Source organism: Strongylocentrotus purpuratus, unplaced genomic scaffold (assembly GCF_000002235.5).
Source record: "Strongylocentrotus purpuratus isolate Spur 01 unplaced genomic scaffold, Spur_5.0 spur5_scaffold_13, whole genome shotgun sequence".
NCBI lineage: Eukaryota > Metazoa > Echinodermata > Echinoidea > Camarodonta > Strongylocentrotidae > Strongylocentrotus > Strongylocentrotus purpuratus.
The window spans coordinates 35,655,603-35,674,590 of record NW_022145598.1 but is presented as its reverse complement, the minus strand read 5'-3'; the positions used below and the strand labels follow the sequence as shown (position 1 = coordinate 35,674,590).

At 37.9% G+C, this 18,988-nt stretch overlaps 1 protein-coding gene across 1 annotated transcript; it reads right to left on the bottom strand.

The window, feature by feature from the left end:
- Window positions 1–5,586: 5,586 nt before the first annotated feature.
- On the bottom strand, window positions 5,587–15,720 carry LOC764103 (COP9 signalosome complex subunit 5). Its single transcript, XM_030983440.1, has 8 exons — window positions 15,500–15,720; window positions 12,774–12,882; window positions 11,567–11,692; window positions 10,564–10,692; window positions 9,690–9,755; window positions 8,687–8,884; window positions 7,611–7,756; window positions 5,587–6,995 (listed from the first exon to the last, which is right to left on the bottom strand). Exons 1-8 carry the CDS (start codon window positions 15,631–15,633, stop codon window positions 6,911–6,913), a joined length of 993 nt encoding a protein of 330 aa, XP_030839300.1. The 5' UTR covers window positions 15,634–15,720; the 3' UTR covers window positions 5,587–6,910.
- Window positions 15,721–18,988: the final 3,268 nt, after the last annotated feature.

Sequence of the window (18,988 nt, the reverse complement as noted above, 5' to 3'; positions counted from 1 at the left end):
GGCGAAGGGATGTTGCCTCCTCCCCCCCCCCCCCGGGGGAAAAATAAATAAGAGAGAGAGAGAGAGAGAGAGAGAAGGGAAAGGGAAAGGGAAAGAGAAGATAAAAGGAAAGGAAAAAGAGGGAAACGGGGGCGAAGGGCTCTTGCCCCCCCCCCGCCAAAAAATTTAAAAAAGAGAGAGAGAGAGAGAGAAGGGAAAGGGAAAGGGAAAGAGGAAAGGAATATAAAAGGAAAAAAAGAAGAAGAAGAAGGAAAGAGGGAAACGGGGGCGAAGGGCTCTTGCCTCCTCCCTCCCCCCCCCCCCCCCGCCAAAAAATAAATAAGAGAGAGAGAAGGGAGAGGGAAAGAAAATATAAAAGGAAAGAAAGAAGAGGAAAAAGAATAAGAAAAGAGGGTAACGGGGGCAAAGGGCTCTTGCCTCCTTTCGATCCTATTCTCCCGCTTTTTCGTTTTTCTCTTTCTTTCTTTTCTTTCTTCTCTTTTCTTTCCTTTCTTTTCTTTTTTTCTTTTCTTTTTTTTTTTCTTTTCTTTCCCTTTTACTCTCTTTTTTCCCCTCCCCTTTTTTCTTTTTTCCCGACGGCAGCGCAATTTTACCGACAATATCCTGACAGGTGGGGGGGGGGGGTGTCGCACCCCCACACCCCCTTTGGAGACGCCCCTGCCTTCGCCACTGTTGGCGACCACAAGGCTATCAATACAAATTAAGACATATTAATGAAGATTCTTTTTTAATGTTGCAGAGAGATAAGTATTTTCTCTATGAACTTGTTTAATGGACAATAAATAATATTAAAAACATGAATACTATAGCGGTATAATGGTGAGAGAGATGATTTAAGTCATACTTTTTTTCAATGTGATTGGAGTGGACTTGAGGGTGGGGGGTGGGGGTCCCCCTAAGATCTCGGCCGTTTCACAACCGATCGCCGCGAAAATGCATATTTATGGTAATTTATGCAAACAAGGTCAGAGAATTCACATTTTTACCCCTAAATCATATATAATTCATATTCGAGCGTTCTTTTTCACTTCATATATTCGTTAGAATAATAATACGACAACAAAGTTGGAAGAGCCAGTTTATCCCTATGTTATCTCTTGTTTTGATAATTTGTATTTATGTATTATATTATTTTGTTATTTCATTTCATTTCTAACCACAATTCAACTATTTTTACCCAAAATCAAACATTAACTTGAAACAAGACCAAATAACCAATGTTTTATCTTATTTTTAAAGAATAAATGGTATTTCCATATGTTTGGTACATAAATCACAAAAATGAGCGATTTTAGGGCTGACATGCAAAAACAAAAGGTCACGTGACTCCGCAATTATACGTCCGATTTTCAACAATTTTTTTTTCAAAAGATGCGTAAGACTCGAAAGAAAAAAGTCATGAAAGAAGAACTTTATATCTGCCGCGGTTCCGGAGTAGTCGCGAAATTACTAGAGAGCACTAATCTTTTTTGGGGCCCTCAAAAATTTGAAAAATCGTACCCCCCCCCCCAAACGCCAGGGGGGGGGGGGGTATCTCCAAAAATAGGTAAAAGTTAACGTGTTTTTTTACACGTTTTTTTCACAGGGCGGAGCCCTCAGAAGCTCAGGGGTATTAAACATCAAAATTAACGTCGGATGAGCATAATTTTATACCTTATTTGTGACAGTGGCAGGACACAATTTGGTGTTGGGTCCAGGGGGCGGAGCCCCCAGAAGCTCAGGAGTTTTGTCCATTAAATAATTATTATTTTATACCTTATTTGTGACACAGGGGTCACGAATTGGCGTGGGGTCCAGGGGGTGGAGCACCCGGAAGCTCAGGGGTTTTGGGCAATAAATAACGGTCAGATGAGCATATTTTTATATCTATTTGTGACACTGGAAGGACACAAATTGGTGTTGGATCCAAGGGGCGGAGCCCCAAGAAGGTGAGGGGTTTTATACATTAAATTATCGTCAGATGAGCATATTTATATATCTATTTGTGACACTGACAGAACACAAAATCTTCTTCCTCTTCCTCTTCTTTCTTTCCTTTTATCTTCTCTTTCCCTCTCCTTCTCCAACATAAGATGCAAGACGGATATATATCGACTCACCTTCTTTCCAAGAACCATACGGGCCTGGAATTTACTTCCCCCCCCCCCCCAGCATCTTTGCCTGCGACGCAGTTGAAACCTTCAAAGCCAGACTCTGGGAAGCCATCTAAGGGGGTAATATAATCATAGTCCCTCCCCACAACTGCAATGTGATGGGACTTAATTCTAAAATGTTCTAGAAGCAACAAACACTCTCTCTCGAACGATAACGTTCTTATTGGTCATCTTTATATCCTTCTTGAGGATCAGGACCAGGATCAGAACAGATTCTCTCTCTCTCTCTCTTATTTATTTTTTGGCGGGGGGGGGGGGGAGGGAGGAGGCAAGAGCCCTTCGCCCCTGTTTCCCTCTTTTCTTATTCTTTTTCCTCTTCTTTCTTTCCTTTTATATTTTCTTTCCCTCTCCCTTCTCTCTCTCTCTTATTTATTTTTGGCGGGGGGCGGAGGGCAAGAGCCCTTGCCCCCGTTTCCCTCTTTTCTTCTTATTCTTCTTCCTCTTCTTTCTTTCCTTTTATCTTCTCTTTCCCTTTTCCTTCTCTCTCTCTCTCTCTCTTATTTACTTTTGGCGGGGGGAGGCAAGAGCCCTTCGCCCCCGTTTACCTCTTTTCTTCTTCTTCTTCCTCTTCTTTCTTTCCTTTTATCTTCTCTTCCCTTTCCCTTCTCTCTCTCTGTTATTTATTTTGTTGGCAAGAGCCCTTCGCCCCCTTTCCCTCTTTTCTTATTCTTTTTCCTCTTCTTTCTTTCCTTTTAGCTTTTCTTTCCCTCTCCCTTCTCTCTCTCTCTCTCTCTCTCTTATTAATTTTTTTGGCGGGAAGGGGGGGGGGGGGGGAGGTAAGAACCTTTCGCCCTTCCCCCGTATCCATCTTTCCTTCTTCTTCTTCTTTCTTTCCTTTTATATTTTCTTTTCCTTTCCCTTCTCTCTCTCTCTCTCTCTCTCCTATTTATTTGTTGGCGGGGGGGGAGGAGGCAAGAGCCCTTCGCCCCCGTTTCCCTCTTTTCTTCTTATTCTTCTTTCTTTCCTTTTATATTCTTTCCCTTTCCCTTTCCCTTCTCTCTCTCTCTCTCTTATTTATTTTTTTGGTGGGGGGGGGGGGGGTGGGGGAGGGCAAGAGCCCTTCGCCCCCGTGTCCCTCTTTTTTTTCTTTTCCTCTTCTTTCTTTCCTTTTATCTTCTCTTTCCCTTTCCCTTCTCTCTCTCTCTCTTATTTATTTTTTTGGCGGGGGGGGGGGGGGAGGGAGGAGGCAAGAGCCTTTTGCCCTTCCCCCATTTCCCTCTTTCCTTCTTCTTCTTCTTTCTTTCCTTTTATATTTTCTTTCCCTTTCCCTTTCCCTTCTCTCTATCTCTCTCTCTCCCTATTTATTTGTTGGCGGGGGGGGGGGGGAGGAGGCAAAAGCCCTTTGCCCACGTTTCCCTCTTTTCTTCTTCTTCCTCTTCTTTCTTTCCTTTTATCTTCTCTTTCCCTTTCCCTTTCCGGCCTTCTCTCTATCTCCTATTTATTTGTTCGCGGGGGGGGGGGGGCAAGAGTCCTTCGCCCACCCCCCCCGTTTCCCTCTTCTCTTCTTATTCTTCTTTCTTTCCTTTTATCTTCCCTTTCCCTTTTTTCCTTCTCTCTGTCTCCCCCATCAACATAGTAATAACGAAAGAGACCACTCTGTAATCAAGACCATTCCATTTTCGATATACTTAGATTGGCAACTATTACCTTCTGTCCGAGATCCTCATTTTAAACGACTGATGCGAAAGACTAGTCGACGCACCCTTTCGAGAAAAGCCCCCCGCCCCCCCCCCCCCCCCCCCCCCCGCTTTTATCGAAAGGGTGTGTTAAAACGGTACTCCGCTCTCAACGCACCCTTTCGAGAAAAGGCCCCACTCTTATATCGAATGGGTGCGTTGAGCACACCACACCGCGCCGCACCGCACCGCACCGCACCCTTTCGATGAAAGCCTGTTATACCCATGAAGTTCTGACGAATAATGTGTAAAGTGAGAGCAATCCTATAATTGGCTTTTGAATACTGAAGTTATAAATTCATTGTAATTTATAAGAATAATCCTATAATGGCACGTGAATAGTGGCTGCCAAGCATTCGAACATAGAGACTTACAAACAAATATAACACAAACCACCACTACTGTCATCAACAAAAACATCCAGCACAAAACAATGGATATTTCCATGTCTGTTTTTCGAAAAGGCATTAAAAAAAATAAAATTCTGTCGGGGGGGGGGGGGGGGGGGGGTTGGGTGACTCCCATCTCTCCCCCCCCCCCCCCCCCCCCCCCCCCTCCCCTCATATACACTAGTGGATTAGGGAATAAGGTAAAATGGACCCCTTTTCACTTCTACTCCTTGCTTATCACTCATCTTACCAGTGCCTTATCTTTTCCACAATTCTTTCAATTTATGCTGTGTTTCCTATACATCCCAACCATTTTACTAAAGATCACTATCACTCTTCCACCTAACGGTTAGAATGCTAACAACATCGGATTTAAAAGAAAACTTGGTATGAAATAACAATGCAAGATAGATAGTTTGTATAGGCATCAAATGTCTTTTAATATCTAGCAATAACAATATCATGAAATTACATACCTGTACTACTGTCAAACCTGTCTACAGCGACCGCCCAAGGGAAACACAAAATCTGGTCCTTGGAGACGGGTGGTCTTTGTAGACAGGTGATCACTAAAGCAGGTTTGACTGTATCAACCAATCACATCTTAATCAGCTTGAGAAATAAACCCCTCTCTCAGCTAATACAGGCTACGCTGACATATGGTCACATTTATACACTTGCATATAAAAGGTTTAGGCAGATAACTCCTAGGATTTATCATCACCAGTCTTTCCATACAGGTAGTAAATGAAGGTACATGATGAGTATTGATTCCAAAGCCCAAATACACTGAGTGAAACCTGTCTATAAAGACCACCCAAGGGAGACAAGAAAAGTGGTCTTCATAGGCAGATGGTCTTTATGTACAGGTTCCTTTAGTACATGTTTCAATGAGAAACCATTTTCAAGGGAAACAAGAAATGTGGTCTTTGTAGACAGGTGGTCTTTCTATACAGGTGGTCACTAAAGCAGGTTTGACTGTACCTAGATTAACATACATCAATCACACCCTGATAGCTAATATCTTTCATACCTTAATTTGAAAGCTTTATTTTCCCTTTAAACCTCTGTGTGTGGCCATGAGTTTTAATACAAGACAACCCTGTTACATATTGCTTCAAAAAAATTTGAAACTAAAATTCAATTTTAGTACAACTCAAACTCAATAATCATAGGCTTAGCTTGCTCAACTAATATTTTTAATAACTTTGATTTGATATTCAAAATATTGAGAAATTGTAAACCTTATTTTCTATTAGTCACTTTACAGTGCAAATTTTCCTGGGTTGTTGAATTAGAGGTGCAGTTTGCTACAATATTAAGTGGCAAATACATGTATAGCATAAGTCACAGATGTTTCACAAAAAGTATTTTAACAAAACTGAATTTATTGGTAAATTGTTGTGGTTGAGACATTAAGTCACATAGAAATAAATATATTTCTCACATTCTAGTATTCCTGGTTACACAACAGTCACTTCACTTGTCATAGAATATCACTTTTCTTAGAATTAATCCCCAAAGGAGAGTGACAATGCTATTTAGTCAAAGAAGTATAGCAAAGAATTGACACAATTTAAGAAAGAAATCTTCAAGATGCTTGGTGTTGAATATCAGTAGTCAAGCCTAAATATGAAGACAATTCAATAGAAACGATTCGTAAAAATGCCCTCTTAGATGATTGCTCTTTACATAAAGCTTTCAACAAGAAAGAATGTTAAAATGAAAAGAAAAAAAAAGTGTACTAGTTGTTAATTTTAGGGCAATTTAAACTCCATTGCATAATATGATCAGAAATTTTTTGTTTCCTCAATCATATGAGAAAACCATGGGAAATGTAGACAATGATATAAATACCACTGTTTTGATTTCTTCCCCCTGTCTTCTTACACTACCCCTGTCACAATCCTCATTTTCAAATGATATTTAAATTAACTTGCAATCATATTCTCACATATTCATTGTACAAAAGGAGTTAGAAATCAAACACTATCCTCATCACTTCTTGTTTTTAGACGTTGTCAAATGCACATTACGTGACATGCCTTGAAGTACATGTATAGTGAAACCTGTCTATAAAGACCATCCAAGGGAAACAAGAAAAATGGTCTCTGTAAACAGGTGGTCACTAAAGCAGGTTTGACTGTACTGTTATAGGTTCTCTTGCTTATAATAGTATTTTAAATAATGGGCTCAAAGGCTACAATAGAAATCCTTTACCACTTCACATCCTCACCTCCTCAGTGATGTCTGGATATGTCTGACATAGATATAAATACATTACATTCATGAACCAGTGTAAAAATACTTTTCTGATCATGGGTGCTCCTTTCGGAAATGTTGTTGTAAAACTGATTTTCTCAGAGATATTTATGCGGTTGCTTATTCAGTTTTGTAGGTATCGAGAGCTAAATCGCTCACTGCTCCCGTTAATTTTTTGTAAAACTTTCATGAACACTCTTTAGGTGCTACTATTTAAATAATCTTGATGTTATTATGGGTAACTGAGTCTTTACATTGAGACATGTATCAATGTCGTAAGTCCCTTTAGTTGAACAGCATGTACTGTTTCTCAGCGATTATGGACCTGGTTGAATAGTTTGTATTGTTTCTCAGCGATTATGGACCTGGTTGAATAGTTTGTAATGTTTCTCAGCGATTATGGACCTGGTTGAATAGTTTGTATTGTTTCTCAGCGATTATGGACCTGGTTGAATAGTTTGTTCTTGATGACTTGTGACATGAGACCATGGATGACTTCTATTGTGGACTTGCAGCTGGAGGGGAAAAACAGAAGAAGAAGAAAAAATGAAGAAATATGAGTAGCTGTGATTACAGAATGGTCCACAAGGGGCATAAAGATAAGCTTGAGTTCTGGTAATGATAGAAAATAAATTATCACAGAATCCAACAAAAGTTACACTGAATGTTCATTATTACAAATAAATGACATTTGCGAAACAATTTTGGTAGAAGATGTATAGGGGCTGAGTATTGAGCATAGAAAGATAAGGAAATCAAAGTAAGTAAGCCAAACACCATGTGCTTATTAAACACAGGTCACTTTATGCAAATGAGAGTTGTGGTTTTTATTGAAGATGATTTCCAGCAAGTTATTTTGAGGTTGTTTTTAATTCACTGGTTCAAACAATCGATTTACTGCAGGATAAACAACCCAGAATGAATTATAGCCATATTTTCTCTATTTTCTTATAATACAAAAAGTCTTCCTTGTTAAAAAATAAAAATTACCACTATAATCACTACTACCATCAACAAACATACTTATTGTGTTAAACTTGTTTGAGGTTTGTGGAAATAAATAAACTTGAAACAGGGCCTACGTGTGACCATCATCAATATCTCCATCTACATCATGATGCTCCTCCTACCTATCTCTTGTAGCTTTTCCTAGTTTGTCTTCAGCCTTCTTTTCATGGTCCACAGCAAGCATGAAGCTACCTCTCCCTAGCTGACTCTCTGCATTCTCCAGCTTCTCTGAGAGGTCAGACACTTGGCCTATTGTATAGTCAGCATTCTAGCATAAGGAAGAGAGAGAGAGAGAGAGAGAGAGAGAGAGAGAGAGAGAGAGAGAGGGGGGAGGGAGAGGGAGAGAGCGAGGGGGAGAGTGGACAAGAGAGAGAGAAAGAGAGAGGTGGGGGGGGGGGGAGAGAGAGAGGGGGGGGGGGGGGAGAGGGAGACAGAGGGGAGAAAAAAGAAAGAGGGAGAAAGAGAGGGGGGTGACAAGAGAGAGAGAGAGAGAGAGAGAGAGAGAGAGGGGAGGGAGAGAGAAATTCTATTGTCAAAGGTATGCCTCTGTAAGATTAGCTCTAAATCTACATTTCATGCTTCTATTCTTATAAAGAGTGGAGAGAGGATAGTCAATGGTTTCATTTTTTTAACACAAGACAACCATGACTTCATGATGCTTGCCTAGTTACTCCTGGCAAGTGTTTCAGATTAAGTCCAAGTCTAGACACACTTTTTTGTGTGTGATCCTACACGCCATCAGACATGGTTTGAACATACACAATTCAGTGTATTAGATGCTTTGGCATGGGACATGATAACCCGATGATAAACATACTCTGATGAATTGCTCTGTTGTCAATCTCTCATGAAAATCAAATTTATAACTTCAACCCTGGACCCAACAATATACCTAAGCCCAAGCCTGGGACCCGTTTCACAAAGCTTTTTTTCAATGACAATTGACAAAAATCAGTGACAAATCTGCTGATGACCGATCAGAAGCAAGGATTTTACTAGCTTTTAACAAAAACTGTCACTTGTCACTGATGAAAAGTTTTGTGCAACCAAGCCTTACATGTACATGTTGTAACTGACTGATAGATGACTGATATGACTTTTGATACTATATGATGATACTACAAACAAAACATGGCTTCTTTATGGCAATATTCTACATCTGACCTCTGACCCCAGTGGCCTCAGAGACCATACTTACTGTGAGTAAACTTGATGAGCTGAGCGTGTTGACCCAGTATTTATTCCAGAGAGATTCCAGTAGCTTGCGATCCAGGACTGATTTGAAGTAGGAGATCTCTAGGCTGTAGTATTGCTTGCAGTGGACACCAAAGTCTTCTATCTTGTTGAGTGGAATGGTCTGGTATTCAGAGGCCACATCATCAGGTGGCTTGTAACCCTGAGGGAGGAAGGAATCAAGAGGATCTCAATAGTTAGTACACTTCATATTTTATATATATTTTGAAGTTTAAAAAGCTGTAAGGATTATAAATATTAAATGAACTTTAATAAGAAATTACTTCATTGTGAACATGTCCTTTACTTTTTATGACTACTTCAAAAACGACATAAAACTTTCAATCTGACATCCTCAAGTTTAAGGGTCCAATGGCCCAAGGAAACTCAAAAGTCAAAGGCTGAAAAATCACCTTAATTAACTTTTTATCAGGGGCACCCTGCAAGAGGTAGAGGTGACGCACACACCCCCTCAAAAATGTCCATCAACAAACCTGGTTCACAATATCCCCCAAACTGATGACCTTTTCCCTCTTGACTATTGGATAAATGATGAACTAACTTGTCAGCAAAGTGTGTCTGACACCCTTGTTTCAAAACAGTCTAGCCATGCATCTGTTACTGGAAGCATTCTGAATGTGTAGATCAGAAGGGCATTTCACAAAGACTAAGATTGACTTAAGTTGGACTTGAACTATGGCAGGCCATTCATGCCACTGGTTGCTCTCACCATTGGTCTCTCAAGGGACGTCACAAATCTACAGAATTTAACTTTGTTCGATAGTTCATTGTTTAAGATTATTTTTTACTTACATTGTAAACATAACTTATATTTAAGACTTTTTTCTTCAACAAAGGTGAGAGCAAACAATGGCATGAATGGCCTCCCATAGTTCAAGTCCAACGTAATTGTATCTTAGTCTTTGTGAAACACTCCCCTGAAAAGCCATTCGAGAAGAACCATTTACCTTTGGATATGTTCTGAAAGCACCGATGTTCACCTTCCCGGCAGATATCGTCCTCACTGGATCAACCTGTATGGAAAACATGATCAATTATCATTTTACCTGACAGCTAAGAAAGCATGTACTGTATATGCTTGTAAGTGAGCAACCAGGGGACTGACGACTTTAAGTTCTCTCTAAGGGACTTGGCAATGAGGATTGATGCCTTACCAAAGGGCAGAAGCACATTGACTTGGTTTTGAACCCGGGACCTCTAAGTTACAAGACCACTGCTCTACCACCGAGCCAATTACCTCCTTTACATTATAACAGGCTTGATGTGATTGGTGTAACTAAATCTTATTTTCAGTTCTGGTAATCAAACTGCATTGTGGTAGAAACTTACCTATTTGGTATTGCTTTTCATACATCAAATTTAAGGATGAGCAAAAACGTTAACAGACTAACAAAATCTTCCCGGAAATCACATACCAAATGTCATACTTTAAGTTCTAACACCAATTTTAATTCATTATTTCATTCATTACAAGATTACCTGTAACTGGGAGAAGTGACCATCTGATGTTGATAGGTAACGATAATTTCAACAACAAAAAAGTTCTTAATCCAATGTAAGGGAACTGGCATATACCCCAAAGTTCTAAAAAGTTCTTTCCCACATTTGAAAGGATGTTTCCACATTATCATCTGAGAAGATACAACACCCTGCAACTCTGCACCACATCTTATCTCATTTTGTAATGAATTAAAATTTGTCAAAATGACCAAAACATAATATCAGCCTCCATATTTTGATAGAAGACACAAATTTGAAAGACAGGGTTGCATACAGACATACATTTATGATTTATGTACAAAATTGGAATATAATACTCACCACGATGGCCACAAAAGGTTCTTGGAACTGCTGATTGAGCATCTGTGTTCCGACATCAATACCCGACAACCAGCATCCATAGCCAGGATGACTGTGATACCAACCAATCGCATTCTCTAAACGCCCAACCTGTAAAAATGTCAACACATTGCAATTTATCCACTTACTAAAATTAAGAAGACCATGTGCTACTGACTATATAAAGATTGCATGCACTTGAAGTTTACTTTAAGCTGATGTAAAAGTTTTTTGGGGTCAGATTTTTTCGGTTTTAGATGGTGATAGGAAGATAATCCCAATTCAAGGCTACTGTTGAGTTTCTTCCTCAAATGAAATATTAAACAAAAGAGAGGTTGAAAATGACTCTGATTCTTCCCTGGAAAGTAAATGCTAAACCATGGCAACCTGCACTGCACGTGGAAAACCTATGAGGACTGTACACATGCTGTCTCCAAGCAAAGTCAATGCTGAGACTGATATGCCGGGATCCATCGGGGTGACAGGGTCCTAGTGAAAGGGAGTGTATAGCCGTTACCTGGCATTCCTTTCGGGCATTTACACTACAATTCACAGGAAATCATTGAAAGAATACCAAATGATCTCATACAGTGTACATCTTTTAATACAAAGAGAACAACATGAAGATTATTTTTACATGTTTATTTCAAATTTCATCTTTGCTACCCAAGCTGTCATATACATGAGCTTTAAAAAACTATTGTGAACTACACACACAGTATGGAATATTTTGGCCCGAATTCACAGAGGAGGTTTAAATATAACCCATGGTTTAAACCCTCATTTACATAACCAATGGTTTAAAATTAGCACAAAATAAGCGTACCTTGCCATGCTTGCGTCTAATATTGGGCCTCTGACTGTGTGTCCCGCCTTTTTGGGGCTAATTTTAGACCATGGGTTAAATTTAAACCTCCTTTGTGAATTTGGGCCTTTAAGTTTACATGATTGTACATCAAAAGCAGATTTGACCCTTGACCCTTACCTGTTTAGCATTTTCAATATAAGCCGCCATGTATTCATACGCTGCAGCCTGTGCATTGACGCGTGTCTCTGTGCCCTCTACCGGAAGAGCAAAGCAATCCATCACTATCATCGTCTCACCATCAACCTGTGAACAATCAAACACGTGGGAGAAATATGGTCTAGTTTCAATATGCCAGTTCATATTTGCAGTCTGTGCATGAGCCGATAAAGGTCACTGCAGACCAAATAGTGAAATACACGGAGACAAATACTGGATACGTGCTCATGAAAGTTATGTACGGTAATCATTATTCATTTATGCACAAGCAGTCCATAATACACAGGTGGGGAAGTATTCTTTGAAAAGGGGAAACAAAGGCTATTTATGTAGCACCTCCATCGCTGTAGGAGTGATTATTTCAAAATGTACAAAGTGGGACCTCTTCATGTTTTGAAGATCTGTGGATATTCGGGGTCATTTGGGACAAGTGATAACCGTGAACTGATCTATTGCACCACACACTTTTGAAATACTTCAGGGCCCCATTTCACAAAACTTGTCATCAGTGACAAATGACAGTCACTGAGTTTTTTAGTTATATGAGCTAGTGAAATCCTCGCTTCTGACTGGTTATCAGCAGATTTGACTGATTTTTGTCATTTGTCATTGAAAAAAAGGATTTGTGAAAGGGGTCCCAGCCTCCCAGGTCTTCAGCAGATGAAAAGTCAGATTGCTCTAAGTCTTCATATGACTCACGTTCTAATTCAAATTTTCAGGAAAGGAGAAAGAAGAAAATTGCAAATACCTTCACAATTGAATGAAATTGAGATTATTAATATTGCTATGAAAGGTGATCCTGACAAAAGTATTTCATTTTTTCTTCTCAGTACTCAGTAGTTACACTTTTATCTATTCATCTACATGTCATTACTCTTAGAACCATAATTACCAATTTATTTCTCTTCGTTTACAGTGATTATCTTCATATTTGAATTTGTGTATTTATAAATTTGATTATCAAAATCTACTTTCTTCTATCCTTTTGTTGTTGAGGATCGTGAGGGGGGGGGGGAAGGGGTGGTGATGTCTCCAAATGAGCTCTAATTTGAATTCTCATGATGTTATCATCCATCTTATGTTATAAATACATGAAATAAGGCATATTGTTTATTCATTAAATAAAATAGACCGTTAATAAGATTTTAAGACAATGAGTTAAAACTACCTTTCCAAGAAGAAGTCCCATGACTTCTAGAGTTCCTCCTGACCTAGCATGCATCACCATCTTCAACAATGCCAGAGCAGATATCTTGATATACTTGAAATATTGGTTGCTGTGAAAAAAAATTGTAATAGAATGTACAGAGAAAATAAATATGCAGCATGGAATATTACTGAAACATATGCAGCAAGATTCTATTTATACATGTACTGTAGGTCACACCATTTAAAAAAAAATTTAACTTTATTTCTATTTTTTTAAAATTGTATTTATTTGTTCATTTATTTATTTTACTTTTATTGTTTCTTTCTTTGAGAATGGTTGGTTACACAAATGACTCTTGCTGACGTTTCAGTCCAGTCACTAATTTTTCAAGTCTTTGCTTCTTGCCTCACCCTGTAACTCCCCATAATTTGCTTGTCTTGCTATGTTGTTAACCTTCATTACATTCACTCTGGTGACAAATGAGGCAAAGTGGTTTACCTTTCTCTTCTATGAAGAAATGCTTCAGAGACCAATCTGATTTAAAGTTTCTGCCTTCATCAGAAATAGTGCTGTAGCTCTGAACCCAAAACCCGGGCCCAGCCCGGCCCGACCCGGCAATTTTCCAAATTTCTTAACGGGACCCAGAAAGGTCCGGTAACCCGGTGAGAGTTGGACTGAAATAATATTGACTAGAATCTATTTGAAAGCTACTACAAACACATCTTGTGTGATCTACCGACCTTGTCCTGAATATATATTGCTTCATTGTGTTTATCATGCTGTCTGTGAGTCCAGACGTAAGTCCCAGGCCAGGTCAGCATAAATTATCACCCTTAATCCACTCCCGAAAAAGATGAAGCATAAGGCTAGCTACATGTATGTAGGCATCCTAAAAAATAGCTCATTTCCCTGTCAGAGTGCCCACACAACCAATTAAAAACAATAATCACATGTAAGGCACATGATATAGCTTAACCGATATTTGCATATGTTTTTGGAATGTGCACATAGCAGGACAAAGGCTGCTTGTTGATCCTTTGAACCTTTGAACCCTGTTCAAAGAAACCGCGGTGTAATGTTACACCCAGCTGGGCCCAAGCTGTCTGGCAAGCATTAATCTTTGACAGGGAATGTTTTGTCTTCTAAATTTCTGTGACATGATAGTGAAAGAGATATATCAGATGTGAATGAATTTTTGGGGGGATCGAGAGACACAATGAAAGAAACTTAAGAAAGAAAAGAAAACATGAGAAAAACTACATTACGTAAATAATTCTGTACTTTTATTTTTTTTTAAGAAAGAAGATCAAATTGATTTGAGGGGGGAAAAAGGTTTAAAACACATTCGGAAGATGAATAAATAGAATTGAAAAAAGGTAAAGATGGAAGGAAGAATGATGATGAAGATAACTTTTTCCTTCTCATCTCTAAAGACTATCAACATTTCACAAACTTATCATTTTTTTTCTTCTTTTTTTCTTCTAATCTGGGCTAAATCTTTTTGTTCCATTTTGGTTAAGAATTAAGGCAGAGAGAGACAGGGGAATAAGAGAGAGAATGGACCCCAATAATTATCTTGTTTGCTAATTAAATCCGCTTGTCAGGAAGTATTTTGGTGATGGAATTACTCTTTAATTTAACTCTCTGCCGACTTCGTCTCAGCTCAGCCTCCACCTCAGGCATAACAAATTTTCACATACACACTCTCATATACATTATGTAAATTTGCCATTCACTCGTCTATCAGTATCAGCTAGGTCAACATACTTCATAATTCATGAATCGTCTGTTCTACTGTGCCAGCAATCACTGAACTTTAATTTATGCTGGTTTCACTCTACGCCCACTCGGGGGAAACTTTTTGATTGGTCAGAACAGTAAGCTGATCAGTCACATTACTTGCAGGCAGGGCCAGGGCTAGGGAGATCCATATACACAACGCAACACAAAATCTATGTGTGCTGTGTCTATTGCAAAGACAGGTCAACAGATGTAAAAGATCGAGCCATCATGCTGTGTTTGTTTACAGTTACTTTTGACGGTTTTATCGTGATGAAAGATAAGTAAATAACGAACAATGAGCTATTTAAAAACTCTTTCTTACTGCCGGGTTTTGTTACCGAGTTGATCTAATTCTGGCTACAGTTCGGCCCGGAACTGGTCAGGCCCGAAATGCTCAACCCGGCGGGTTGGAACCCGGTAAGCCTTCCGGGCTACAGCATTAATCAGAAACTTTTCAATTGCAGGTCTCGAACTCCCTCCAAATGCGGGAGGGTTGACAGCCGGCAGCCCTGCTTACATGAATTTAATGAGGATCTGAGATTACAGTCGCTTACTTCACGCATGCGTGTGCGCCCCCCCACCCCTTCGTCGGTATGGTATGCAATTGTATTGTAATTGTGCAGCGGTTTGCCGTGAAAACTGTGACTGTGAGAAAGTGTACATTATAAAATACAATGCCTTCGTTTTGGGGAAAAATACTCCAAAAAAGATAAGAAAATTTACACGAAACTTTCGAAAGGGGTAAGAAAAAACTAGAAACAACGACTCTTAAATCATGAATATTAATTATTTGAACAATTGATTTTGTTGTATGTTTTAGTAGGGTATCTCCGGGCCGGAGTTACGGGTCAAAAATGGAAACAAAAGTACACTGGCGCCAGTTGCATGCATGCTGGCCTTGCCTTGGGCCCCCTCAAAATTTACAGCACAAATTGCAACGGCTGGGACCAGTATAAACTTACTCTTTCGTCCATGGTTTTGCTTGCAGTATCTCATGCTGCTGTTTCTTATCGTACTTGTAAATTTCGTCCACACTTTGAACAAGATCAACATCGTTAGACATCTCCCATGTCTTTTGGGCTATTTCACGATCCATAATCGCAGATTTTCTTCAGAATTTTTGAGAGATGTTCATGAAAGTTAGCTTACTCTTTTTTTCTAGAGCAATTTCAAGCGATGCCAATTTGCGTACCGGTACGTCAACATAGAATGCATAGTTATGTAAATGACAAGAAGTGAAAGTAATTTCTTAATTTCCACAAAAGCTAGTAAATATAGTTAATAGTTAATTACTTGTTTGAATGGTTATATAATACAATAAGCTAGAAAAAAATTTCACTGGTTTATTATGTTTTCGTTTGGTACGTCTATTTGCCATTTGGCAATATATATGTCAACATTGACGAGTACTTTTTTTGTTTTATAATTGCCACAATTTTTTTTTCTTCAATTGAAATAATTATTCACATACTTTTAATGATTATATAATCACTGAAAGTATGAGAATTTTAAATTTGCAGAATCAGCAGTGTCTCAAAAAAAATCATAAATTTCTAGTATTTGTCCGATATATATTTCATATATATAAATAAGTCTGCTAATTCACGTTCTCTGATTTTTCTGCTCTCTTTTTAAGATTAAATAGATTACCATTAGGGTAGGATTTCCCTTTAATATTCGAGAATATCCATTGACCCAACATCATAAAACTAGATAATCTGATTTATTAGCCAATCAAGGATGAAAACTTGTTGAATGATTCATGATCCATATGACTGGTGCAATTAAGCCAAATGTGCACAAAGACACTTTTTAACTCTCTAATTCTGTGATTCTGAGATCTCAATCTAATCCCAGAATTTGAAAAGGGGGCTAAATAAAGCTATAATCATGCATGAACCACAGATTTGTTATGGTCGGTCATGCAGCCAAAAATTATTTTTTTGTTTTAATCAGAAAAACAGCAAAAATACAAGCAATTTAACCAAGGAAAACTAAATTGTGCTTGTTTTTTAATCAAAGAACTAATTATTGCCTTTTTATTTAAATCTGCCCTTTTGGTTGACCATGCGCAATCTTTGATTTAGACCATGCTCTAGAACCTTCTTGAATATGAGTTAGAGAAATGTCTTTTACTATACATGTATGCATTTGACCCCCCCCCCCCACCCCACCCGCCAAAAATATTTCAGTTTAATACAAGATCAAATGTTTTTAATGCAGTCATGATCAGCTTGAAATATGGCACAAAACGGTGCATAATGAAAGCCAACGGGATACTTTTTTGGTGACATCGGTGAGACAAAAGTTGCAATTTGACACATGCATATTCGAATGAGAATTTTGATATCATTGAGCCTAACCAAGTTCATAGAGATACATTATCAGCTCTTTGTCCTAACCATAGTGAAGTCAAACCTGTTTATTAAGGCCACCCAAGGGAAAGAGATAAAGTGGTCGCTTTAGACAGGTAGCCTTTTCTAAACAAGGTCTTCAACAAACATTCATCTCTTTAAGTAGGGAGACAACATTTATGGCCATTATAGAAAGGTTTGACTTTACAGCTATGACATAAAATTATGATTTTTTTTTCTACATTTATATCAACCTGTTTGCACAACGATTTTGGCACAGTTACCTTAGTTAATTAGCATCCACTCCAGAAAAAAACAGATCACAACAATAATATTTCTATTATAAGAGAACAGTATTACCATCTCTCTGTTTTAATATCATCTTGATGTCATTGTCACATTATGTCATTGCTTTGAAGACCTTTATACACAAGCTCATTTACATGTTATATACACTTAACACAAAATACATAGATTGTTATGACGGACTGGTCTAAACAATTTCTTAAGACACTTCTATTATAAATATATTGAATCACACACACATATTCTAAATGCAAGTCATTCATGAAGAATGCTTACTCTATAATCAAGGTATCATTAGAGTCACTGTTCAGCACTTCACGGAAATATTTCTTTAATAATCACAGCTGAATTCATATTTTTCATTAATTATACCATATCAAAGGAAACCTCACCCCAAGAAATAACTTTGGCTATTCTAATTATATTTATTATGTTCTTTCCCATTAATCTACAAGATTCCCCACCAAAGTGTAAGGAGCAAGATATTCTCAGCTAATGTATACCGTTTTTCAGCACGACAAGGGCATCACCATTTTTCTTGATAACGTGACGTACAATGAGCAGTTATTTCAAGTAAACATATTAAAAATTATGGATGCTTCTTTCCCTCGTGTGTCTGGTGATGAAGGATTTCATTCACCTGCTATTATCTTTGATACTACAATTACCAGACCGCAAATTGCATTTATAAGTTGTTGCTCTTCTGATGTGAAGGTTTCGCATAAATGAACTAGATTTGTCAAATTGCTATATATATATATTAGTATTTTTAACAAATCAGTTTACAACTTATAAACAACACATTTTTCACCAAATATAATTTGTAACCTTCTGAGCGATGACTTTCCCACGTTGGAAGGTACAAGTTTTGTCATTGAATTAAAAAGTCTTTCCCACTTCCTACACTTATTCTTCAGGCTGAGGTTCCCTTTAAATACTTGTGAATAATGATATGTCAATATATAATTCTACATAAATAAGACAATGGAAGAATCCTCAATATGACACAAGCAAAGAGATATACACTTTGAATACTTCAACTATTCCACTTGTCTTGGCAATGTCTTTCCCTGGATATATTGGCTTTGTTACATGTACCTACATACACTGTACATATACTTTAACTGCTAAATAAAACATATACATGTATATATATCTCTCCCTGTTCCCTATGTTCTGGCACATATGAAATTGGTAGGAACCGAAAAAATCATGAACATCACAATTTTTTCAAAATATTCCAATATATAATTGAAAACAAGAATATGAAGATATTATCAGCAACCCCCATCCCTCCTAAGGAGGTTTTTCCCCTTAATGATTTGAAAGGTTCTCACTCTTGAACATTTGTCATGGTAAGCAGAGTAATAATGAATATTCAAATAAAAGTAGAGAAAGAAATTAAAGAAAATGAGATGGAGGAAAGAATGAAATGAAAATGAATCGGATAAACAATGAAATAGATATCAAACAAAAAATAGAAGAAACAACAACAAAAAAGTATATTTTGTCTATTTTATCTATATTTTATCGAAAACTAAACCATTCTTCTTAAATTCTCTTACGGGGGAAGAAAAAATGGGGAAAAAAGGATTAGAAAGAAAAGATAGATGAAACATATATCCAGAGTTGAAAATAGTTTTAAAACATATTTTCTGTGCTGTTTTTCACTATTTATAGAACTATTTTCGACTACTTTATAATTTACTGAGAAAACATGGAAGAGCAGCAAAAAAGACGGATCATGAGAATGCTTAAGGGTGAGAGAGTAAGAAAGAAACAACAAATAAA

Coding starts and splice junctions, on each gene's coding strand:
- LOC764103 (XM_030983440.1), bottom strand. CDS start 15,633: ATGGATCGTGAAATAGCCCAAAAGACATGGGAGATGTCTAACGATGTT. Junction 9,756..10,563: donor AACCTTTTGTGGCCATCGTG/GTGAGTATTATA, acceptor TTTTCCATACAG/GTTGATCCAGTGAGGACGAT. Junction 8,885..9,689: donor CTTTCAGAACATATCCAAAG/GTAAATGGTTCT, acceptor TTCCTCCCTCAG/GGTTACAAGCCACCTGATGA.